The sequence below is a fragment of the Danio aesculapii genome, chromosome 16 (assembly GCF_903798145.1).
Source record: "Danio aesculapii chromosome 16, fDanAes4.1, whole genome shotgun sequence".
NCBI classification, from domain to species: domain Eukaryota; kingdom Metazoa; phylum Chordata; class Actinopteri; order Cypriniformes; family Danionidae; genus Danio; species Danio aesculapii.
The window spans coordinates 13,523,687-13,549,688 of NC_079450.1; the positions used below are offsets into that span (position 1 = coordinate 13,523,687).

Sequence of the window (26,002 nt, forward strand, 5' to 3'; positions counted from 1 at the left end):
TTAGTAAACGCATTAACTAATGAAACCTTATTGTAAAGTGTTTTCTCAAAACTTTGTTATTTTATCAATCATGAACTCATAATTTGGGAAACCCTGGTCTAAAATCCCCAAATCCCCATCTCTTTTAGGAAGTTCCTCACTAATTTTCCTGACACTTTCATAACCTTTATTCCCTCATTCCTTCTGTCTGTCCATCCACTACACCCTCCTGTCCAAGCAAATCACAGTTCTTCCACTGGTAAACACAGAGGTGTGGCTGTACGCACAAATTCCCCAGTATCAGCGTGTATCAGCCAGGTCGCAGCCCTCAATATCCCGCAGAGATCATTCCCAAGCACTAAGCACTATTCCAATCTGTGACAATCTGCAACAATGCAGTTTCAGGAAGCCTTAACCGCAGGCTGAGAATCAATAAGTGCATATCTCTCACATTATGCCACGTACGAGTGGTTACTCTTCGTTTACCAGACGCTGAGTGTGTTCCTGGAATACCAGGGCACCTTGTCTTACCTGCTTAAGCATGGGTAATTAATTTTAAAGTGTTTGCAGACATTTTCACAGGATTGTTAACAGCAGGAAGACCAACTTAAAAGGGAAACAGAGAACACAAAACATCCTGCCATTTTAACACTGGAGTTAGTGGATCAGATCGGACATGCAGGCTGCACGGAGAAAATGAAACTCTAAAAAAACGTCCATCAATGGAGAGACAGATCAACATGAGCGCGTCTGTCTGAAAGGCCATTGACACTGGTGTTAATAACATGAGAGTGTGCTGTAGCTTTCAGGGAAATGATGGATTTATCAAACACAACCCAACGGCAATAACATGTGCATCTTTCTCATACTCAGAAGTTTGGACTTTGTGTGTGAATAGTTCCACATTCTCCTGATAGTGAGAAAGCACTTAGCTTGGTATGCCGAGTACAACACTTTTTCTCTCAGTTTATGAATTTCAAGGGTCAAAGGTGAAGTTGTGGATATGTTTGCATTCATAAAAACAGGTAATAACTACTAAATGTGCTCAGAAACATGGCTTTTGAAGAGAAGAAGTCTTATTTGAGAAGCTAAGCACACAGCAAGACGGAGGGTGAACACACACTGAGAGTGCTGGTGTGAATTTCAGCTAACGTCCTGTCAGTAAGCCATTATATAAATCATCAGAAGACAAACTTTAGCTTTTTTTTTTTCAGAAAATTCTGATAGTACGGTAAAAGCGTTTCGAGTTTGGAGGTTTGGACTGTGTGTGTCTCACGCAGGCTTTATGACATTTGGCATTAGCATGAAATCATGATCGTTCTATTCGTTTGAGTGTGAATGACTGCAGACAGTTTGAAACTGTTTAATGGGCTCATATCATACAATTTTCTTTTATCTCTTAAAATAAATGAGACATTGTAAACATTTCGGAACTCTTTTGAGCTATGCAGCAAAACAGCTGCAGTTGTTAGTGCTGTTTAACAATTAACCATGACCAGTGCTGGGGGAAACGCATTACAAGTAAAGTGAGTTATGTAATAATATTAGTTTTCTAAGCAACGAGTAAAGTAACGCATTACTTTTAAAAATAAAGTACTACAATTTTGAAAATGTAACGCGAGTTACTTTTTAGTTAAATTAATTAGTGTATGTGCCATCAGTCCGCCTCTTCCTTGTTTCTTTCTCAGAATAAGCAGGTTTTGAACGCGAGTAATATAAGACAGTCCAGTGATATAGTTTCGAAAATGTTATAACAACTTAACTGAACTATATTACATGGTCAAAAAACTGTCTTGCTTCCATCTTCATGACACAACTTCTTCCTTCCCGCAAGTGACATCAGCATATACTCTATATTAAAAATGTAATTACTTTTAGTAAAATATTTTCAAGTTTTGCTTTTCACATTATTATAAATTTAACATAAATAAAACAATTAACTTATGGCTCTTATAATTAGCTTTTTAAAAAATTAATTAAGATTAGTCACAATGAATCCACAGTCAATGAGAGAATGTGTTCATTATTTTGACAGTGATTTAACTTAAGACAATTAGTACAAAAGTAGCAAAGACATTACTTTAAACTTTCAATAATCTTCATATACAGCATGTACAGCTCTGGGGTAAGGAAGTTCTCAGATAAAGTTATCCTAAAATATATTTTTAATGTTTTTTAAAGGTATATATAGGTTATACAATGCATACTTAATTGCAAAGCTCCTCTAATTAAAAAAAGAAGAAAAAACAAGCTCTAAAAGAGATTAAGCCTCAGTAAAGCTAATAAAAAGTAACTCAAAAGTAACATAACGCATTACTTACAATTAAAAGTAACTAAGTAACACAACTAGTTACTTTTTTGGGGAATAACTCAATATTGTAATGCGTTTCTTTCAAAAGTAACTTTCCCCAACATGATCGTAACTAATCTTTTATACAAAATAAAAGTTTATTTGCATGATATATGTGCATGTACTCTGTATATTTATTATTCAATCATTCATTCATTCATTTCGGCTTAGTCCCTTCATTAATCAGGGGTCGCCACAGCGGAATGAACCGCCCTTCCAGCCGCAACCCAACACTGGGAAATGTAAATTTATTATGTGTAAATAAATGCACACACACGTGTATATGATAAAAATATATATTTACATATAGATGGATATTCATTCATTCATTTTCTTTTTGGCTTAGTCACTTTATTAATCAGGGGTCACCACAGCAGAATGAACTGCCAACTTATCCAGCATGTGTTTTACACAGTGGATGCCCTTCCAGCTGCAACCCAGCACTGGGAAACACCAATACACTCTTGCATTCACACCCACACGTACACTACAGCCAATTTAGTTTATTCAATTCACCTATAGCGCATGTCTTTAGACTGTATGGGAAACTGGAGCACCTGGAGGAAACCCACGCAAACACGGGGAGAACATGCAAACTCCGCACAGAAATGCCAACTGACCGAGCAGATGCTCGAACCAGCGACCTTCTTGCTGTGAGGTGACAGCGCTACCCACTTCGCCACATGACACCTTTATAAATTAAAGTTTATATTTAATTTTATGTTATATAATATATTTTACTATATATATCCAAATATATATAATTTTATTAATAAAAGTCTATCACATAGCATGTGAAGCTTTGAGCACACTTAAACTCTAGTGAGCTATAACATATAGTGTAAGTAAATATAAATAAACCAACCCAGGCTCATTCTGAAAACGCACCTCTAAAGACGTTTCTGGAGACCGCAAAATACATCCCGGCGGCACGTTTTTCTGCAGTTTTTGTTTTCGTAAATCTATGAGAGGCCACTGTGTACGCTTTTTCAGATCTCAAATTTCCCTCGCGAGTGCCATTTGCGAGTGCTGTTCTCGCATTTATCCACCAGAGGCCGCTGTCGACTGACTTTTTGACTGACTGAGTGAACGATCGACTAACCCACCCTCCCCCTTCCCTAAACCCATCCAATTTTATCGATTGACCCACCCATCCACTTCCCTAAACCCAACCAACACGTTTCAAAAGCAATCCAAAAAAGGAAAAGCCCACGTCTGATTTTTTTTTACCAAGTTTTCCGATTTTACCACATTCTCACCCTGCTATTCACTTGTTTATTTAATTTTTTGGATACTATTTTTGTATCCTTGTCCAAGGAATGGCATCACACCGCCCCAAAGCGTTCGTTTAAAAAAATGAAATGCAGCCATACGTACCTCTGGCTAAGTAATTTGCGGAACTGTCTCTAGGGTTACGTTTTCAGAATAAGCCTATGTTGCAACAAACATTATCTATTATCTATACATATACATGTATATTTACATATACATAATATCTTCTATATATCTTTTAAATTCATAATTTTAATAGGAAGCTGTCCAAAATTATATTTGTGCATATACATTAGATTAGTCAGTACTGAAGCCAAATCTGGAGCTTATTTAGCAAAATAACTTGCGATTACGATCCAAAAACGAGTACACCCAAATTTATACGTTATAGAAAAATATTAAATACAAATTTTTAAAAAGAGGAAAAATCAAGAGAAGCAAAAAAAATTGAAAGATTTAGTTGAAATTTTGTAGGTTGTAATTTGTTTTTTGCAATATTTTGCTTGAATTTAATTGCTTAATCTTTCAATTTCTAAATATGTTTGGTGACTAAAATATTATTTTAATAAATATATCTGTTTAATAAATCTGTTTTGTTTAAATGCACCAAATCACATTGCCTATATTCACTGAGAAATGGATACAAATATTCATTTTCAAAATGGGCTGTACTCAATTATGCTGAGCACTGTATAAATTTATACACAGTATACACAAAATTACTATATAAACACATTTTTATTTTGTAAGCCTGAATTGATCATTAAACAGCACTACAGCTTGTTATGAAATCTGTATTAATATTCTGGTTAACTAATGGATTTAATGTAAATATGGGCCAATTCGAAAGATATTGAACCCGATTGCAACCACAGAATTTGCCTAATTCTATGGAGTAGATATTAGCGTCTTCTCAAATTATTAACTTACTTAATATTATCAATGACACTATGATACTAAAAATACATGATATGACCCCATTAAACATAGAGGAGCCCAAAATCCCCTCTTAACAAAACATGTCCCACTATGAGCTGTTGACCGAATTGAAAACCCGTACAAAAGTTAAAGAGAGCACACAGGAAACTGCAGAGTGTTCCAACACAATGCATTTCCCCCATATCTCTCTCTTGTCCGAGTAAAATTGAGGCCATAATGCTTTTAGATGGAGTGAGGAGTTGAATTAACTCAGCAGCTGACTAGTCGGAAGAACACAAGCGAGTAGCATGACACAGCCAAGCGTCTGCTCACCTGCTGTCCCATTCGGGATCAAGGGGAAACGCAAAGGGTATTAAAACACACGGATAAAGACAAACCAACACACACAGATGCACACTTTGACATGAACAAACACCTATATTGCATCACAAGAATCTGATCAACACATCACTGCATTTCCCACACGACCACTGTGAACATTTCTGACTGCTTTAGGAATGAATGCTAATTAGCAGCTGTTGCTTGCCGTTCTGTTAATAGGATTATTTAGATCAACACTGTTTGTGAATATTTAGATCCCGGATGAATCTGAATCATGAACAGTGAAATGTCAATGTCCACATGTGAAATGTCAACAGTGGAGAGCCAAACAGAGAGAATTGGACTAAAAGGATCGATAACACTTTCTCGTGACATTTTGAGGATATCATGTTACCATTTTGCACAGGAGTTCATTCTCACAAAAATGATCCATTTAGCCCCAATCAAAAACTGGCATAATGTTTTTCAGTTATAACTGTTTTACTGAAATGGAAAAACATATTTAAGGCAGCATAATCTACAAATTAAAACTAAAGTCACTACATCATACACTACTATAATTAGTATATGTATACACACACAGTTAAACACAATAGTATTAGCCTTCCTCTGAAATATTGCTGATATATTTATACAACCGTTCTGTCTGGTTCTGGAAACTGATTGGCTTATAACCGTGCGATATTCTGCAATAACAGCACTCATTCAGCCTCTTCATGCTTGTGTATTACTCCGCCCACATAGAGTGACAGCAGATCAATAGACTCACTACAGTTTAACAAATATTGCAGCTGTTGGACAACATAATGTAATTTTAAGGCCTTTTTAGGATGTAGTGGTTTAGATTGCAAATATGCAGTTTATTTACAAGGATAATGCCTATTTTAAATATTCATAATTTCGGAGATGCTGAGCAAAGCAAAGTTGTGTCACAAAGATGTGCCACAAGATGGTGACAGAGGCCGCATTATAAGCCCTTGGAGGAGAAAAACTCTGCGTTTTCTTTTCATGTTTCAAACTACAGCTGATCAAATCATTATAAAACAGATAAGTTGCATTTTAAGTTGAACTCTCTCTTTTGTATGATGTAGTGTTGTATTTATACCATATAATCTGCTAGTGGGCGACGCGGTGGCGTAGTGGGTAGCACAATCGCCTCACAGCAAGAATGTCGCTGGTTCACGCCTCGGCCTGGTCAGAGGGCATTTCTGTGTTGAGTTTGCATGTTGTCCCCCTTGGTTGTGTGGGTTTACTCCGGGTACTCCGGTTTCCCCCACAAGTCCATGTGTGTGATTGAGTGTGTATGGGTGTTTCCCAGTGATAAATTGCAGCCGGAAGGGCATTCACTGTGTAAAACATATGATGGATAAGTTGGCGGTTCATTTGCGACCCCAGATTAATAAAGGGACTAAGCCGAAAAGAAAATGAATGAATGAATGAATGAATGAATAATCTGCTAGTGTTTGCTCTGCTTTGCTTTGGCTTTTTCAGGGTTAATTATCAGGTTAATTATTGTGATCTCCTGATTGCAACAGAGAAATACTGGGAAATCTCTGTAGACTAATGGCATTTCATGCCGTTTAGCCTTATAATCTTAAAATGTCAGCAAAATCACCTGTTTTGTCATCACTTTAGACATTACGCTAGAGAATCATTCAAATACTAGTTCTAAAGTGATGTGTTTTAAAGCAATGGCTCAGCTGCAGAAGTGAATAAACAGCGGAAGAAAGTAGTTCCTAGTACAAAAGGGTTTTTGAGACTCTGTGTTTGATTTTCTAATTTATATACAAGATTATGCCATCGAACTGTTGTATAAACACAATGTCACACTCGTAGCAGTACAGTATGGCTGTATATCAGCACTAGTGGGACACTAAGGAACTTGACCTGCGGTATTGATATACAGCCATATCGCACTGCTACTCGTGTGATATTGCTCATATAAATATATTAACATTTTTAAACTGTCATTAGCTCCCTTAAGAATTTATATTGGCTACAGAACAAATCACTGCTGTCCAATGACTTTCCTAATTAACCAAACTTGCCTAATTAGGTTAACCTAATTAACCTAGTTAAGCCTTTAAATGCACTGTAAGTTGAAAACTAGTATCTTGCAAAATAACTAGTAAAATATTATGTGCAGTCATCATGGCAAAGACTAAATAAATTAGTTATTAAAAGTATTGTTTAAAACATTTGTTGAATTGGATCAGGGTGGGGCCAAGTAGGAGCGCTCACTCTGATCCCCCAGGCTCTGCAATGGTTGGGGAAATTCCTAATTGAACCAAAACAAACAATTACAATTGGTTTAAGATTGGCAAGGAAAATTCAGCAAATGCGTCAACCAGCAGAACCTGGGAATTCTATAGGTTAAGGTGCTTCATAGGCTTCACCTATCTAGGAGAAAGCTGCAAAAAAGGATCCAGGGTCAGATTCATCTTGTCCCAGATGTGGTCTGGAGCCAGCAGATCTGAATGATATGTTCTGCGGATGCCCTAGATTAGATACATTTTGGACCGATATATTTAGATCATTTTCATCTACAGTTGAAATCAGATTTATTAAACCCCCTTTGAATTTTTTTTTTCTTTTTTAAATATTTCCCAAATGATGTTTAACAGAGCAAGGACATTTTCACAGTATGTCTGATAATATTTTTTCTTCTGGAGAAAGTCTTATTTGTTTTATTTCGGCTAGAATAAAAGCAGTTTTTAAAAAGCAGTTCATAGCTCCTTTGAGCTATATATTTTTTCGATAGTCTACAGAAAAACCATCATTATACAATAACTTGCCTAATTACTCTAACCTGCCTAGTTAACCTAATTAACCTAGTTAAGCCTTTAAATGTCACTTTAAGCTGTATAGAAGTGTCTTGAAAAATATCGAGTCAAATATTATTTACTGTCATCATGGCAAAGATAAAATAAATCAGTCATTAGAAACGAGTTAATAAAACTATCATGTTTAGAAATGTGTTGAAAAAATATTCTCTGCGTTCAATAGAAATTGGGGAAAAAGTTAATAATTCTCACTTCAACTGTATCTGTAACAAAGATATGGATTTTGGGTGCACTTTTTGGTGCAGTGGCAGAAGAAATGCACCTATCAGCTAATCATGTAGAAATCATTAACTTCTCTTCATTATTAGGCAGATGCCTGATTCTTCTCAGGTGGAAAAAAGCAAAGCCACCATCCCACAAACATTAGATATTAAAAGTGTTATCACATCTTACAGGCAAGCACCCTGAATACACCATACGAGGCTCTAAAAAGGTTTTATGAGGGTTGGCAGCCTTTTTTATCCTACATGGAATGCTCAGGGTTACTGTATCCTAAGTGAACGTTTGTCCCCAATTATTTGTTTTCTTTTTTATGTTTGTAGCTATGTACTGTGTTAATATGTTCAATATGTGTGTTGTGGGAAAATGTAATACTATTGAAAATCAATAAAAATATTAGAATAATAAAAATGTGCTGAAACAGTTACACAGTACTTAGGAAATATTTGGAAAACAATTCATAAGACGGCTAATAATTTAGTGTTCAACTGTATTTAAATATATAATATTTCTATGTGAAATGGGAATCAAAATATGTTTGTTTGGTGGACAGTTTTGTGAGATTCACCCTCACAGATTGTAATGCTAATTTTCCACCCTTGAACAGTCTGTGAGGCTCCGGTGAAAATAAAAACAGGATACTACATGAGTAAGCACTGACACAGATGAATTGAGGTGCCAAATTGTTGTTTACTGCCACCCAGTGGACTTGAATATATAAATCGATCTCAGCTACTCAATAGCTGCTAGCAAACCACACCTAAAATAACAGAAAGTGTTATGGATCAGGGAAGGGCACAAATTTCAAACACTGTTACTTTGACTAGATTTAACTTAATGTTACTTAAGCATCATACCACAGGAGCACAGACTCGGCACAAAGCATGACAGGCGGTTTGAGTAAGACTAATTTCAAGACGCATTTCAAGACTAATACTCATCTATGAGTGGGTTTGTGTGTTAGGAGATCTGGGAAATCTGCTTTATTAGAAACTTACCCAACATCATCCATTATGCAACCAGACCATTTATCTTCACACTTGCACTCCCCTGTGTGGGAAAGACAGATTACAGTGACAAACTGTGAGAGTCTGTACGCGTGAGCCAAAGTACACATGTTAAAGGATAACAGTCATAATAACAAACAAGAGCACTCACCATTTAAAATGCGTTTCTTATCAGAAAAGATGCCAATGTTCTGTCCCAGTGACTGAGCGAGAGTTATGGCCATTTCCTTTCCATACTAACAGTTAAAACAAACAAATAAAAGCTTAGAAACTGACAAAAAGAAGAAATTCCTTTAATTAAAAGTAGTGGTGTATCGAATCACAAATCTAATAGTTTGGATCACATAATGGGTATTTTTAAGTCATGGATCGGACCATTTTTCGGCTCGAGGGGAGGAGACAAATATCATTTGCTATCCATCTGTTACAGAAACAGTACTGCACGAAACTTTTGGTTTTAACAAACAGAACTTAGAAGCTGTAATTTAATTAAAAATAAAATGAAGAAATAATCAGCTGAATAAAAATAAGTAGTAAAATATTCAGTACTGTGAAAAATTCACTTCCTACTACTGTTGTGATGATGATCAATTTATAAATCTAACATTATAATTTGTACACCTCATATTTATTTTTAGTCTCATTTTCAATAAATGAATCAGCTACTTATAGATTTCATTTATTTACCTCAGGAGTTTCCCTAAATGAGATGGTGAATATAAACATTACCATGAAAATCTTAATAAAGAAAGGCATAAACACATTAAGGGTGTTTATTTTCAGAAATTCGTATAGAAATATCTGTTTTATTTGTATTGTGCAAAGAATATTTGTAAGGTTTTTGTGCATGTTATATATATATATTGAAAAGGGAAAAAAAAAACAAATCATTGTATGAATGCTGTAATGTTTCAATAATTTTCAGTTAAAAACCACCAGGAAGAACGCAGCATCTCATTTCTCACAGAACGCGTTCTCTGTTCTCGCAGTCTCCCGAGTTCGCTCTTTCGAGGTCACCTGGCAAGACCGGTCTTCATAAGAATGCAAGTCCGTTCTCTGCGTCCTTGGAATTGAGAAACAGACTGAATCTCTTTCTAGATTTTTGCGTTTTTCAAACACAGATTTGAATGCAGCGATTTGAATGATTAATAAACATATGCAAATCACCCTCATTTATAATTTATGTTGTGTGGGTGTTGAGATCCCAGTCTTTTAATAATTATTCGTGCAGCTTAGACTGAATGCATTGATGCAGGCTAAACAAGTAGTGACAAAAAAAAAAAACACCTTTAATAACCTAAGAAACCCACAACATCCTGAATAAGCTACGAGCACTTCTTCCGCCATCATTATATTCTACAAGAAATCCTAAATGCTTTCATACATGTGATTTGAATGACGCGAGGGGCGATCTCTCTGCAATCGCTACAAATTTAGGATTAATGATCAAGTAAAAACGTTTATTAATCCATTTGTCACATGTATTCCAAATAAAAGGGTTGTGATCCGTACGAATCACGGATCAACCGTGATCCGTTACACCCCTAGTTAAAAGTGTCTCCTACAATCACAAACCTCATTGACTCCACCTCCTTTAGTGAGAGAACAAACTCCGCCCATATATGAGGCTCCGCCCCAGTTGCTATGAAAACGGTTGCCCCTGAAAGCAGAGAGAAAGTTTATCAGAAACACCTTTTGACTCGATCATAAAGCTGCTGCAAATTTGTGTGTTTTTTGTGGGTTTTTTTTGGGGTTGTGACGATACTGGAATTCGATACCAATTGGTACTGAAATATTCAAGTTTCCCATGAACATTTCCCTGTCTCCAGGGACACTGGAGTGTTTTAAAGCCGCAATTCATCAGCGGATCGCTCGTATGTCAGCTTATAGACAAACTAGCTGATCGACTTGACTTTGAATACGCTCCAGTGTCCCTGTATCTGTGGTTACACTCAGTAAACAGCGGTGAGTTCTGTGAACCGATGGCGTTCACGGCCAATCACAGTCATTTCCGTTGAACACAATGGCAAATCAGCGCTGTTTAAGAATGTGCTCAACAACGCTCAAATGTTATCGGCAATTTCGGCAACTGGACGTTTTTAAAATTTCAGTACCAATTGGTTTTGAATTCTAGTATCATGACAACCCTACTTTGGTTGTAACTTACGAGAAAAGGTGAACGGAGTCACATTTTTCTTTAATAAAGTCTCTCCGGTACTTCATAAACTCTCGTAAAGTCACCATGGGGTCGTCGTTGATGTTAAACCTGTTGTCCGCTGCCCACGTTTCCATGGCAACCAAGACAATCCTGGTGTTGAGTTGCTCTTTGAAATACTAAAGATACAAACAGAAAGCGTTTAATAACAACAGGCGGATTTCTTCCATGCAGTTCTGAACCCAAAGGACACATGTGACGCCTGCAGAATGATGAATGTGTTTTTGTTGTTCATTCTAGAGCTCATTTTGACACATCGAACAAGAGGCTGAAGAAGCCAAATGCCAAATGTCTTTCACAGAGACAGAACGATGGAGGGAGGTTTATGTTGCTGTCATGGGCGGGCAGACAGACTGACAAACAAGCAGATAAAACAGCTCATGACATGATGTCTGACTGCAGAGAGTCAATTTGTCTTGAGAAACTGATGAGAAACAGACTTCTGCAGTTATAATTCTATCAGCGCAAGTAAAACAATAGACTACCTGACAAAAGTCTTGTCACCTATCCAAGTTTTAGAAACAACAAATAATAACTTGACTTCTAGTTGATCATTTGGTATCAGAAGTGGTTTATATGAAAGACAAAGACCTCTAGATTACACTTATTCTACCAAAATAAAATATGATCATGCCTTGATTTTTAATAATTTAATTAGGACAGTAAGGTCTGACTTTGCTTAGACAAAAGTATTGTCACTTAACAAAAATAATGTACAGTATAGAATATAAAGTCATGGTGCAGTGGAAAAAGAATTAATATTGTGTATGACTCCCATGAGCTTGGAGGACTGCATCCATACATCTCTGCAATGACTCAAATAACTTATAAAGACTTAATAAAGTCATCTGGGATGGCAAAGAAAGTGTTCTTGCAGGAATCCCAGAGTTGATCAAGATTATTTGGATTCATCTCCTATGCCTCCTCCTTCATCTTACCCCAGACATGCTCAATCCTGTTCATGTCTGGTAACTGGGCTGGCCAATCTCGGAGCACCTTGACCTTCTTTGCTTTCAGGAACTTTGATGTGGAGGCTGAAGTATGAGGAGGAGCGCTATCCTGCTGAAGAGTTTCCCCTCTCCGGTGGTTTGTAATATAATGGGCAGCACAAATGTCTTGATACCGCAGACTGTTGATGTTGCCATCCACTCTGCAGATCTCTCGCTCAAACCACATATTACCCCAAACCATAATTTTTCCGTCACCAAACTTGACTGATTTCTGATTTCTGTCAGAATCTTGGGTCCATTCTGGTTCAAGTAGGTCTTCTGATTCGGATGCAGTTTAACATATGATTCATCGAAAAAAATCTACCTTCTGCCACTTTTCCAAATGATCTACTGAAAGTCAAGTTATTATTTGTTGCTCTTACAACTGGGATCGATGACAAGACTTTTGTCAGGTAGTGTACATACTGAATAATAGTATATGATACTGTGTGAGCTACTTACCAGATCCGCCATATTTACAACAGATTTGGCGTAGTTGTTTGTTTGTCCAACGGAAAGCCGATGTTTCTTGTACTGGACAAAATGCATAATAATGTGAGCAAATTGCAGCCATAAGGTAAAAACCTATATGGAAAGTTCACCCAAAAGTGAAAATGTACTCATTATTTACTCACCCTCAAGTGATTTCAAACCTTTATGAGTTTTTGTTAAACACAAAAGAAGATATTTTGAAGAGTGTTAGAAATTTGTAAGCATTGAGTTCTATCATGGTTTCCGCTACATTCATTCTTCCATGGCGGGGCGCCACACCAAAATTCATCCCGCCACAGCAACATTACAGCTTCTCATTCAAAACATTCAGTCGTGTTTTTAAATAGCGGGTTATAATCGCACCAAAACGAATTAAAAGGTAAGTGAATTATAACAGCGCAAACTTTTCTGTAATTGTAGCATTGCTGTGCATTAATATTCCTAGCAAATCTAATAAATGTTGGAGGCATACTCGTTACATAAACCCACTAAATCGCACTTCAGCAGCGTTTATTTGAGAGCGCACAAGAAAATCTGCACATGAGCAGCGAGTATTTGAGGGCGCGCAAGAAGTTTTGTGCATGAACAGAGGAAATCGGCGCTCGAGCACAAAGATTCACATGCTCGTATTACATGATGGACCTCGACTTGTAATACTGCGCTCACCACATTTGTCAATGAAATAACACCACAGGTAGTTGGTAGATCTGTGTAAGAGGCCCAACAGAGTCTGCCACCATGGCTGGGAAAAATCCTAGAGGAAATACTGTCTATAGTAAAAAAACACTAATACTGTGGGAATCAATGGTTACAGGCTTTCAGCATTTTTCACATATCTTCTTTTGTGCAAAGACTGTAGAATACACAAGACATGTCACTCGTATGGTTTGAATGGGGGAAAATTTGGTCAATATGGCGAATGAAGCCACCCCTACTTCATAAATGAGGTTGGTCTCGTGATCCTGTTACTTTTGAGTGCGAATGCACATTAACTTGGTCAACCTGAAAATTTTTTTATTTTGTTTGATTCGAATGTTTAGAAATGAAACTTATGAGACAGATGTTGTTTAATTTCATTGGTGATTCCAAATATGTAATGTAATCGTAAGCTTGGCAAACAATTTCAAAGAATTTGATGTTTTGCCATTCAGACAGAATGCCTGAGCATACTTATCGAGAGGTGTTTCAAATATGGCCGCTGAGTGAAATGACTTGCCTTAAAGGGACTTTGTTTTGTGTTTAACAGAAGAAGGAAACTCATAAAGGTCATAAAGGAGTAAATGATGATAATTTTCAGTTTTAGGTAAACTGTCCTTTTATAAATTAGGTCAATAATGGACTCACTCATCTTACCATTAAATGATCATTTATGACCATCAGCTCCACATACTTGGTCTCATCTTCAACACTCCGTGGATTTCGTGATATCTGTGTGAGGAATTTGACAGTGCATCATTTTCCTGTCTCTTAAAGGCTCTGATGTGTTCTGATATAATAAGGAATGGGAATCAAAAGGAGTTTAATGATTCTGGTTTAAACTCCAATTAAGGAATCCTTTTCCACAAATGATTCACTTTGTGAATTTATAAACTAATTTCGAGAGGATCACGTGCTAATGACTGACCACTGCTGGACCTGCATTGGCTAACACATGATTCTCCAATCAGACGATTCCTAAGTCACAATAAATAACCATAGTCTTCATACCACAGTCATCGTCGTCTTGAAGAATCCCCCCCTTCCTCCCCTATTCCTTTTCCTTTTTTCCTAGATTGGGTGGTACGGCAGTCCAGTGGTTAGCACTGTTGTCTCACAGCAAGAACCTCACTGATTCTAATCCTTACTAGGCCAGTCGACTTTTCTGTGCAACGTTTACATGTTACAGCTTAGTTTACAGCTAAGTGTGAACTCTTGAAATGCAGTTCTGAAGAACATAGGAACAACAGGCAACTTGTATAAAGTAATTGTTAGCGCATTTAATAATATTAATATTAATTATTAATTAATAATAAGTTATGGCCTGAACTGAAAAATAAAAAACAATGCAACATAACCTGTCTGAAATACATTAAAGCTTTCTTTACACCATAGAATACAAAAAACGGGTGCTGAAACTGCAATTCTGAGCAATTGTGAGAATAAAAATAAGAATTGCAAAAGAGATTGGACAAATAAAGCAGTAATTTAAAACATTAGTCACATTTGTCAATGGCAAAAACCTTAGAATTACTATTAATTATAAAAAATCTGAATGTCAAGATACCGACTCAGGAATGTGACGTAACAAGTCACTATTACCATTATTATTATTATTATTATTATTATTATTATTATTATTATTATTATTATTATTATTATTATTTTATAAAATGATTCAAATGTGCTTGACAACAGTAAAGTTTAAAGTGGCGTTTACTACACATATTATTCCAATTTGGTTATAGTATTTCATCCAACATCATTAAAAGAAGAGAGACCGAACTGAATATCACCTAATTCTATTCTAATATTATTTGGAACAGCGTCCAATCTGAATTTGAACCAAACCTAGCGATGAATATATTTCATATCACCCTGCGGCACACATAACATGCTTACTGCAGAGGAAAAAGCGATCTATACATTAGTGCCATAAAGTGTCCACAGCACTGCACTAAATATTTCATGAGAGGAGGAGAGATGGAGAGGAAAAGAAAGACACAGAAGAAACAGAGATCTGGAGTAGCACTTACAGCAGCACTGCAATGCCATCTCATAGTCAAAGCTTAACAGATACATGCACATACCATGAGCCATGATTGTTTTAGGACCGTATACACACCTGTCTCTTTTTCCTCCGGTGGGCGGCACTGAACAATGGAGGGCTTTCAAAAAGTGACTCTGCCAGATGAACTGTAACAAACAAAATTATATTAGTATGGAGAATTGAACACAGCGTGTGTGTGTGTGTGCAAAATAAAACGACTCATTCTGCTTTATTATTAACCGCCCATGGGGCTGATTTGTAGTATACTTGCAGAGCTGAATTTAATTGAGGTAAAGTTGGTTTTATGAAAAGGCATGCAAATAAGACTTCAAAACAACATTAGCGCTATTTAATTAACTGTAAACAATGTTGTACTTTAGTCATCGGCTGCTAATATGATTTCCCCAATTACAATTTGCAAAGTGGGCATCACGGTGACATAGTGGGTAGCACAATCGCCTCACAGCAAGAAGATTGCTGGTTTGAGCCTCGTCTGGGGAAGTTGGCATTTCTGTGTGGAGTTTGCATGTTCTTCCCGTGTTCACGCGGGTTTCCTCCGAGTGCTCCGGTTTCCCCCACCAGTCCAAAGACGTGGAATAGGTGAATTAAGCTAAACTGTCCATTGTGTATGTGTGTGAATGAGTGTGTGTGGGTGTTTCCCAGAGATGGGTTGCAGCTGGAAGGGCATCCGCTGCGTAAAAACATATGCTGAATATGTTGGCGGTTCATTAAAGGGACTAAGCTCAGGAGAAAATGAATGATGAATGAATATGCAAAGAATACTTTTCTGAAATTATATTATTATGGAGAAAATCCGAATGAGTGAATATAAAACCAACTTTACCTTTACCTGATTGTAAATCCTACAATTTGGATTTATCTTTTTTTGATAAATTTATTTATGGATTTATCATTTTTTTGCCTACTTATACAAACTAAAATACATATTTTACAATAGTTTTTATGTATTGGATTAAAATACAGTAATTGTCCTACTGTGTTTAGCATTAGGTTACATTATAAAAAATGCAGGGTTCTATACAATTCATTCATGTTGTCCCAATACAAATCGATTTAGTTAAAACAAATTTAAGTGGATTAAACATAAAACAATTTTAAGAGTTCACACTTAGATAATGCTTGACTATTTTAGCAGGTTTGGCATGCTGTTCCGGGAGAGAACTCTGAGCTCGGAAATAGATGAGCCCAAGTCCCCCGTCTTGTCAATGAGCAATAGGAGGGATACGAGATTAGGAAGTTCTCGAAAGTTTCCCAAGAATATACTGTCAACCGCGCAAGTGTGTACGTATTAGATGCTTGTGACTAACTTGTGTTACAGTTCTTTACACTGTGGGAGGAAACCTGAGTACCCAGGGAAAACGCACGCCAACATGGGGAGAACATGTAAACTCTGCACAGAAAGTGCCGACTGGCTCAGCTAGTATTTGAACAAACGACCTTCTTGCTGTGGGGCAACAGTGCTAGCCACTGAGCTGCCATGCCGCCCAATCCTAGAATATAATGGAGCGAGGGATGGATGGGGGGAGTCTTTCGAAACGAAGATGAGAAATGAAGTTTAGGCTGGATATTTATATTAAATTTAGAATGATCCGATCCTAGAATGATGGCTAGCTAATGATTATCGATAGGGACCAGCTGCAGTCAATCCTATCACGTGCTCCTCTCGAAATGAGTTTGTGAAACTTCACTAAGTTGTCCCAGAAAATTTTCAAGAATTAATTCTTGAAAAGAATTCATTGTTTCAGCTCACAATAAGTAGTTTGAACAAGCAGCAAAAACAACTTTTGAGTGTACAATAAATAATCATAATAACATTAAATAAAATGTCTTTATTTCTCCTTGTATCTAGATTGTCTATGTCAGGGATCCCTAAACTTTTTTTTATGAAGGGCCAAAAACCAAACTTGATTGAGGCTAGTTGGCCAAAGGTAAATATAGGTGCCATGGGTAATTTCCTATTTTATTTAATAATGTTTCAAAATAACTAGAAAACATAGCTTTATATTAACTAATACATTTTTAAAATGAACTTACTATAGTAAAAACAAAACAATCTCATTTATAACAGAACTACACTAGTTTTTGCCTTGATTTGTTCACCGATGTGTTCTGCATAGTCCTCTATCCATTGCGTGACAGTATTTACACTTTAAAAACAAATCTGATTCATTTAATTCAGCTTGCTTTTTTGTAGCTCAGCAATAAAATTAAACAAATTGCGTCAAATTAGAAATGACGATCAATGTGTTAAAGGCGTTCGCCCCAACCCTCTCCATCATTCTCTCTCTCCTCTCAGATGGGATGGTGGTCCAAATTAAAGGTTACAATGGGCCAACTTTGGCCTGCGGGCCCTGGTTTGGGCATCTCTGGTCAATGCTATGCATAAATCCGGCCCTCTGAAAACATGCTGTATACATAATGATTTAATCCTGAACATACCTGGAGAAATGAAATCCTCTGGAGTATCCAAACTATGAGACTGATAAACCATGTGCACATGGACCTCCTCCTACAGAGAAAGAATGAGAGAAAATTATATGATTATGTGTCAGATACTCCTACATAACAATGAGACGCATTGTTCAAACTGTAACGTTATAAGAGACATGACATTTCATAAAAAAACATGTTTAAAATTCACAATGTAGTAGTTATAGATATTGTTCCTGTTTTAATATAAAACTATCGAAGACATTTGTTTCTTCGTTTCTATAATATTAACCACCCTCAGAAGAATTCACAAGTGTGAAAGCTAGCTTGTTGTGAAGAAAGGCTAGACAACTTGTGAACAAAATAAAAAGATGAAGTGAAAGACACACGTTGACTTCCATGTGTTGCACGGTTTGCATTTAGATTACACAAAACTGTACATATTTATTTCGCTTCTCTGGTTTGTTTACGTTACATTTTTTATGCGACAAACATACGTGAACGCGCAAGTGACGTATTGCCGCGCCTGCAGTGTGTTGTGCGCGCTCCCGAAGAATAGTGCTCAAAAACGTAACACGGAGGAACCTAACAGAAGATCACCGATTGAGTGAGAAAATGACAGCTTCATCACCAAAACAGTTATTAAAAGCTCACCGTTAATTAGGTATGTATGTGTAATTTCGTTCTTCAATTATTATGAGTCTGATATATTAGTCTTCCTTTGGATGAAACTAAAGCGCAACAGGTTGTTTCAATGTTAGCCGTTAGCCGAGATTAGCTTATTAGCGCCTCAGTCCTCTCTTGAATAAATATATAACTAAACCACATCTGGACTTGAAACTAAATCACTAATAACCAGTCCATGAAATACAGAAAATTTTATTTAAATATGAGTAATTTCGCTGATAAAGGCAGCAAGGTAACTCTTGACAGAGATGCGATTGTTTGCCATCTATTGTTGTGATGGCTATTCAGAAAGATACTGTACACATGCACCCCACCACATATGTCTATTGTACACTAACACAATGACATTTATTCTACATTACATATATGCTCTCTACACGTTGGTTTAATTCATATTCGGACTTTCACCTTAATATAATTTTAGAAAAAGTATTCTTTGCAAATTCTAACTTTAACACAATAAAACATTGTTCACAATCAATTAGTGCTAATGTAGTTTTGACATACTTGCGATTTCAGACCGAAAATACGGCAAACAATATAGGTTTATTATATATATATATATATATATATATATATATATATATATATATATATATATATATATATATATATATATTGCTCTAAAATATGTTCTTTTTAAATGTCTGGGTGAAAAACAACAACTTTTTTCCCTATTGGACACAATATATTTTACAAACATTTAAAATATTTTGGTGCAATAAAGATGTCAGGCTAAATAATTTCAATAAATCATTGACTTCTGCTAACTTCATTAGTTTCAAAACACAGATTTCTTTACAACTTGAAAAGGCATTTTTGGCAGACAAAGTAAGCCACTCCACTTTTCAGGTCCAAAGCATGCTTGTATGTTGATGCATCAGCGATTTGTTTTTCAAATGTGTCCTGAATTGTGGGCTGACCAGTAGCTTTTGATGTGGAGGGTCCTTTTCAGATGGAGAGATTGTTTCCTTAAAAAACTAAATAAGAAAAATTTATTAAAAATTTAAGAAAAAAAATGTAAGAAAAAATAAATAAATAAATAAATATACCATAGGAACGGTATAGCAGAAATTATAGCGGTTTTAAACCTTGAATTTTCCAAACCAAGATAAACCTTGAAAACGGCTGTCGTCGCATGCAGAGGGTGGACATTACTGCAATATTTACAGCACACCTTTCATATTACTCTGCATCAATATGCAATTTTTCAGTTTTTATCCAAACTTTTAAGATGCTGTATATTACGTATGCAGATTTGTTCATTTGCATTATAATAATTAGTAAAAAAAAAAAAAATTGCATTAATTACAGTTATTATTAATCTCTGTAAATATGTTACGTATACATTGGGGTAAAGTTGTTTTTTTATTCGGACATTCTTCCTTATAATATAATATCAGAAAAGTATTCCTTACTAATTCTAAATAGGGAAATCATATTAGCAGCCAATGACTATCAAAATACATTGTCAATACAATAAAATAGTGCTAATGTTGTTTTGAAGTCATACTTGAATGCAATTTCAGACCGAATATTCACAGTAGCGTGGTAAACAATATAGTGACCATTAAAATGAACGAATGTGTAAATATAAAACCAACTTTACCTCAATGTCAAACTTGCCCATATCAATTAAACTGTCCCTAATCCTAACTGTATCTTATCTAAATGGCGACATAATACAACACAAATACATGGATAACAGTTAAGTAGTTAAAGGCATCTAAGATATAAAGGACCAACTTTGGGCAATACATGCAGCTTTGTTTCTTTATATTAACCTTGCCTAAAAATGTCCTTTCTTTTCCCCTTAAGGTATCCAGCTTTTGCCGACTCCAGCCATGTCTTGTCGTGACATTCACGCCACCAATGCGTTCGCCTTTGTCATTGCGATGCTGTCGGTGGGCGGTTTGACTGTCGCTACACTCATTCCTCAGTGGAGAACCATGCGCCTGCTTACCTTCAACCGCAATGCCAAAAATGTGACCGTATACGATGGCTTGTGGACCAAGTGTGTGCAGCGGGATGGCTCTTCGGGCTGCTATTACTTTGACTCAGACTGGTACACAAAAGTGGACCAGTTGGACCTCAGACTGCTGCAATTCTGTTTACCTACTGGTAGGTGCTCATGATGTGTTTGTATGGATTGTCCAAACAAATACCATAAAGAATGTTTATGAATTAAACTAATTTTATTTAATTTCATTTTAATGGTTTGATTGTATTTTTATAAGCAATATAGAAATAGTGATTTAATTACAGCTTAATCTTTTTTATTTACCAAATAATAAAATACAAAGAGACCCATCTGATTTACTAATTAATAGACTATTATTGTTAATACTGACTTCTGTAATAACATATTTCTCTATTATAATATTTTAAAATTAAACTTTTTTTTTTTACTTTAAGTTCTGTACATTTCTGACAATACTATTTTTTTCAAATTGAATATTTAAAACTTCATTTGACATGAATATATAGACTTTATACAATTCAACTAATTTTATTTAATTTTCTTTGATGAATGGTTTAATTGTATGTTTATAAGCAATATGTAAATATTAATTTAATTACAGCTTAATCTTTTTTAATTACAAAATAATAAACTTTATAATACAGAGACATATAATACATACTTTAATACATAGACCCATCTGATTTACTTCATAGATTATTAGTGTTGTTAATACTGACTTCTGTAGTAATACATCCAGTGCTCAAAATATATGAGTACACCCCACAAATTTCTTATTTAAATTAATATTTTCTATAGTATGCTTTCCAATATTATGCATATACATTAGATTAGTCTCAGTACTGAAGCCAAATCTGTAGCTAAACTAACAAAATAATGTACGATAGCAGTTCAAAAATTAGTAGCCCAAATTTCTATGTTAGGGAAAAATATTAAATAAAATTTTCAAAAATCAAGAGAAACAAAAAATATATACAATTTTGTTAAAATGTTGTAGTTTGTAATTTTATTTTTACAACATTTTTCCATGAATTGAAATGTATTATCTTTCTATTTCTAAAGATGTTCTGTGATTTTATTTTTTATTTTTTTTTATTTTTTTTATATTATTTTCAAATTAAACTTATTTAATATTTTAAATATATATTTTTTTATTTCTAGTCTTTTTTTACTTTAGTCTTTTTTTTAAAATTGTAATTTGTAGGGCTTTAAGTTTAATCCTTAATGTTGACGTCAACAACTTCCCCTGCACAGGTCTGCTGTTTTCCAGCTTGGCTCTTCTGCTCTGTCTCACTGGCATGTGTAAAACTGCTTGCTGCTCCAAAACCCCTGACGACATCAAGAACTCTCGCTGCTTGGTCAACAGCTCAGGCTGCCATCTAGTAGCTGGGATGCTTCTGTTTCTAGGTGGAGCAATCGCCATGCCACCCTCCGTCTGGTTCCTCTTCCACACCCGTCACCTTAATGAGCGCTACGATCATTTATTTGCTGTTGAGTTTGGGGTGTATGTGGCCATCGGCAGTGCTGGTGGTCTAATCCTGGCTGCTTTGCTGATGTTTATGTGGTATTGTATGTGTAAAAAACTACCTTCGCCTTTCTGGCTGCCTCTTCCTGAAGTGCCCACGATGACCCACAGCCTCTCTGCGCAGCCTCTCATGACCAACGGATTGCCTACTCCGGTGACATACGCACCCCAGAGCTTCCCTCCAGCCGTTCTGGACGCCCCTGCTTTTGTCCCAATGCAGGGTTACCCTCAGCCTGCACCCACACAGCCTATGCCGCCCCACGTCTACATGCCACAGATGTCTGTGCCGGACGGTTATGGCTCAGAAGTCGGAGCCTCGCAGGTTTATAGTTATGCCCCCTCTCAAAGCTACGCTCCTTCTCAGGGATATGCTCCATCACAAAGCTACGCCCCATCACAGAGGTACGCCGGACACCGATATTCGACACGCTCCCGAACGTCAGGCATTGAGATTGACATTCCTGTCCTCACAGATTGACATTGAGATTGGCTGTCTAAGGATATTTCAAATCAAAAAGGTCATATTTAGATATTAGAGAACAACTCTGATGGTAAATTTGAAGCCATGTACATGGTTAAATAGAAAGAAAAGCCTTTATTTGGTTGATGTCGCATCTAATTCCTACCACTAAAATGGCCAGAACAATCGGAAAAGTGATTTGAGCAGATAGAAAGGTGACATTATATCAAATACCCTCTTATTACAATTAAAGCCTGCAGAAATGCAACACTGAACACTTTAAACCTTGAAGCAGATGAGCTACAGCAGCAGAAGAAGAGCACACTGATGACACTCCAGTCTGCTAAGAAAACTGAGGATACAATTGACAAACTCAACAAAACTAGATAACAGAAGGTTGCCTGATCTGATAAATCTTAGGCCTAATCCCAGTTCTACCTCTTAACCCTTTCACTTTCTCCTACGCCTTCAATCAAAAGAGAATCAGTAAGCGAAAGTGCCATATATATCAAATCAAAAAGGTCCTAATTAGAAACAAATAAACAACTCGGATGGTAAATTTGAAGACATGTAAATGGTTAAATGAAACATAAGACTTTATTCAGTTGATGTCACTGATGCCTCTTAATTATTAGCACTGAAATTGGCCAAAAAATAGGAAAAAAACTTGCAAAAAGTGATTTGAGCAGATAGAAAGGTGATCTCTCAAATAACCTCTTATTACAACTGAAGTCTGCACAAGAGCAACTTTGAACACATCAAACCTTGAAGCAGGGGAGCAACAGCAGCAGAAGAGCACACTGGTGACACTCCAGTCTGCTAAGAAAACTGAGACTCCAATTTACTTGAGCTCAACAAAACTAGATAACAGAAGATTGTAAGAAGGTCTTAGACCCAATCCCAGTTCTACCTCTTAAGCTTTACACTTACTGATTCTCTTTTGCTTGAAGCCGTAGGAGTAAGCGAAAGTGCCACATATATTAAATCAAAAAGGTCATAATTGCAAATTAGAGAACAACTCTGATGGTAAATTTGAAGTCATGTAAATGGCTAAATAGAAAGATCAGCCTTTTTCAATTGGTATCGCTTCTTATACTTAGCTCAAAATGGGCAGAAAAATAGGAAAAGTGATTTGAGCAGATAGAAAGGTGACATTATCTCAAATAACCTCTTATTACAACTAAAGCCTGCAGAAGAGCAACACTGAACACTTCAAACCTTGAAGCAGATGAGCTACAGCAGCAGAAGAAGAGCACACTGATGACACTCCAGTCTGCTAAGAAATTGAGATGCCAATAGACATGAGCTCAACAAAACTAGATAACAGAAGATTCTAAGAAGGTTGCCTGTTCTGATAAGTCTTAGGCCTAATCCCAGTTCTACCTCTTAACCCTTCCACTTGCTGATTCTCTTTAGCTTGGAGGCATAGGAGTAAGTGGAATTGTCATAAATATAAAACCTAAAAGTTCATGATTAGAAACTAGAGAACGACTCTGATGGTAAATTTGAAGTCATGTAAATGGTTAAACTGAAAGATAAGCCTATATTCAGGTGACGTAACTGATGCCTTATAATTCTTAGCACTAAAATGGCAAAAAAGGGAAAATGGTCATGAAAGCAATAACACTAGCAGACGTTGTGCATTACCCTTTATAATAGTTTCTTTCATGAAACACAAGCAAAACAAAGTTGTGGTTATAAATTCACTGAGTATGTAAAAGTGACAGGTTTACGTATCATTTCACTTCATTCATCCTCATGTTTTGTGTTGTTACTCTGCTTTTAAATGTCAGTAGAAACACTGAATATTAAGTTGATTTTAAGCACTATTCTAATCTTTACGTGAATATTTCTGCTAATATCTAAATGTGATTTATTCAATATTAGAAACTGATGTAACCAACACTGACTGCTGAAACTGTAGTACTCTCAGTGCCATGAAGTTCAATGTTTCCTTTTTGATGCTTAGGTAATATGTTGGATTATTGCTCTAATATCGTGTTTCATGGGATTCATGCAGATGTTACATATCTATATTTGAAGGACTAATGAGTTTTTTTGGTTGTTGTTTATTTTATTAATGAATTTTGTCTATCTTTAATTTCTGTTGTTGGTTTTTAAAACTGTCAAAATTAGTTTATATATATATATATATATATATATATATATATACACACACATTGAATCATCTCTGCCTGATGCCTTTGTGCAGCTTAACCCTTGTTATCAGAACTGTTCTTCCACTTATTAATTTTATGCTTTATAATGAGCCTTACATCAACAAGCCATTAACTAAACACTGTGCTGCATTCCACTCTTTTCTTATAAATGTAAATGTTTTTTTATTGTTGTTCTTGTGTTTTAAAGGTGTCACCAGCGTAGTCATCATTGTGCAACTCAGCATTTGAATAATGAATGCTCTATTAATGTGTTTGTTTACTGTTACAGTCACTTGTTTCATAGCTGAACTGAGGAGAAAGGCACTAATGTTTTAAACTTGATCTTCGCCTATTGAATATTGCACAGCTCTATTTCAGTTTGCCTGTCTCTGCAAAGCTCAGCAGCATAATGTTAATCTTACTCGCTGTGTAGTCTACTAATGTCTTAATGTTTTTTTTTATTAAAGTGCAGTTTATTGAATGAAATGTTCTGCTGTGATTTGTTGAGATGGAAATGTCACTTGGTGTTTTGTTTCCTCAAGGTAAACATATTTGTTGAGTTCTTTATTTTTGTTATGATTTTGGCTTTCATAATATCAGGACACTTTATTAGGTACACTTATTCAACTGCTTGTTATCACAAATTTATTTAGCCAATCATCTGGGCACGTAGACGTTCAAGATGATCTTCTGAAGTTCAACTCATAATGTGGAAGAAAGGTTGTTTTAAGTGACTGAACAAGGTATGTTTGTTGGTGTCAGGCTGCTCTGAGTATTTCAGAAACTGCTGATCAACTGGGATTTTCATGCACAACCATCTCTAGCGTTCCTTTGTTTTCCTTCAGCTTAGTCCCTTCTTTATCAGGTGTCGCCACAGTGGAATGAACTGCCATCTATTCCAGCGTATGTTTTTCGCAGTGGATGCCCTGCCAGCCACAACATCTCTAGGGTTTACAGAGAAAATAAAAATATATCCACTAAGCAGTTCTGTGGGTAGAAATGAAATTTACCTAAAAATAACGACAGTTGCCTATAAAAAGAACTGAAATGCATTTATTTAATCAACACTTCACTGTAGAATTATGTGATCAAAAAATCACGTCATGTTTTTGTTACTTATTGTAATAAGTTTATCAGGTTTAAATAAAGTTTTAAAACTGTTTAACTGATCCATGGAATGACTCGTAAAGTTTATTTGATTCAACTTAAATTCAAGGCAGGAACATCTTTTTTAGCACTGTAAAAAAAACAAACTTCAAATTTTAAAGCAACAAGCTTCAGGACATTTTTAAGTTGACTCAACTTTCAACCCAATTACCTCACTTGAATCATTTTAAGTTGAGTTAACTCAAAATTGTCCTGAAGTT

The 26,002-nt window shown here is 35.9% G+C and overlaps 2 protein-coding genes across 4 annotated transcripts in view; one reads left to right on the top strand and one right to left on the bottom strand.

Moving 5' to 3' along the window:
• Positions 1 to 26,002, bottom strand: part of adam22 (ADAM metallopeptidase domain 22) — a 124,351-nt gene that overhangs the window by 33,209 nt on the left and 65,140 nt on the right. For both annotated transcript variants that reach the window (XM_056474690.1, XM_056474691.1), the window contains exons 7-14: positions 17,833 to 17,902; positions 15,448 to 15,518; positions 13,980 to 14,054; positions 12,597 to 12,668; positions 11,098 to 11,264; positions 10,506 to 10,590; positions 9,082 to 9,166; positions 8,922 to 8,973 (exon numbers count right to left, since the gene is read on the bottom strand). In XM_056474690.1, the coding sequence (XP_056330665.1) occupies positions 8,922 to 8,973; positions 9,082 to 9,166; positions 10,506 to 10,590; positions 11,098 to 11,264; positions 12,597 to 12,668; positions 13,980 to 14,054; positions 15,448 to 15,518; positions 17,833 to 17,902 (677 nt within the window). The remainder of the gene's footprint in view (positions 1 to 8,921; positions 8,974 to 9,081; positions 9,167 to 10,505; positions 10,591 to 11,097; positions 11,265 to 12,596; positions 12,669 to 13,979; positions 14,055 to 15,447; positions 15,519 to 17,832; positions 17,903 to 26,002) is intronic.
• On the top strand, positions 18,375 to 25,121 carry cldn12 (claudin 12). Of its 2 annotated transcripts, XR_008839090.1 has the most exons (4): positions 18,375 to 18,487; positions 20,329 to 20,631; positions 21,746 to 22,872; positions 23,807 to 25,121. XR_008839090.1 is itself a non-coding variant. In XM_056474701.1 (3 exons), exons 2-3 carry the CDS (start codon positions 20,355 to 20,357, stop codon positions 22,492 to 22,494), a joined length of 1,026 nt encoding a protein of 341 aa, XP_056330676.1. In that variant the 5' UTR covers positions 18,375 to 18,487; positions 20,329 to 20,354; the 3' UTR covers positions 22,495 to 25,121. The 2 variants fall into 2 exon arrangements, 1 of the variants encoding a protein (XP_056330676.1); XM_056474701.1 differs by having other exon boundaries at positions 21,746 to 25,121.

Excerpts from the sequence above, each read along its gene's own strand:
- cldn12 (XM_056474701.1), top strand. The coding sequence starts at position 20,355 with ATGTCTTGTCGTGACATTCACGCCACCAATGCGTTCGCCTTTGTCATT. Across the intron at positions 20,632-21,745 it reads GCAATTCTGTTTACCTACTG|GTCTGCTGTTTTCCAGCTTG; the intron begins GTAGGTGCTCAT and ends TCCCCTGCACAG.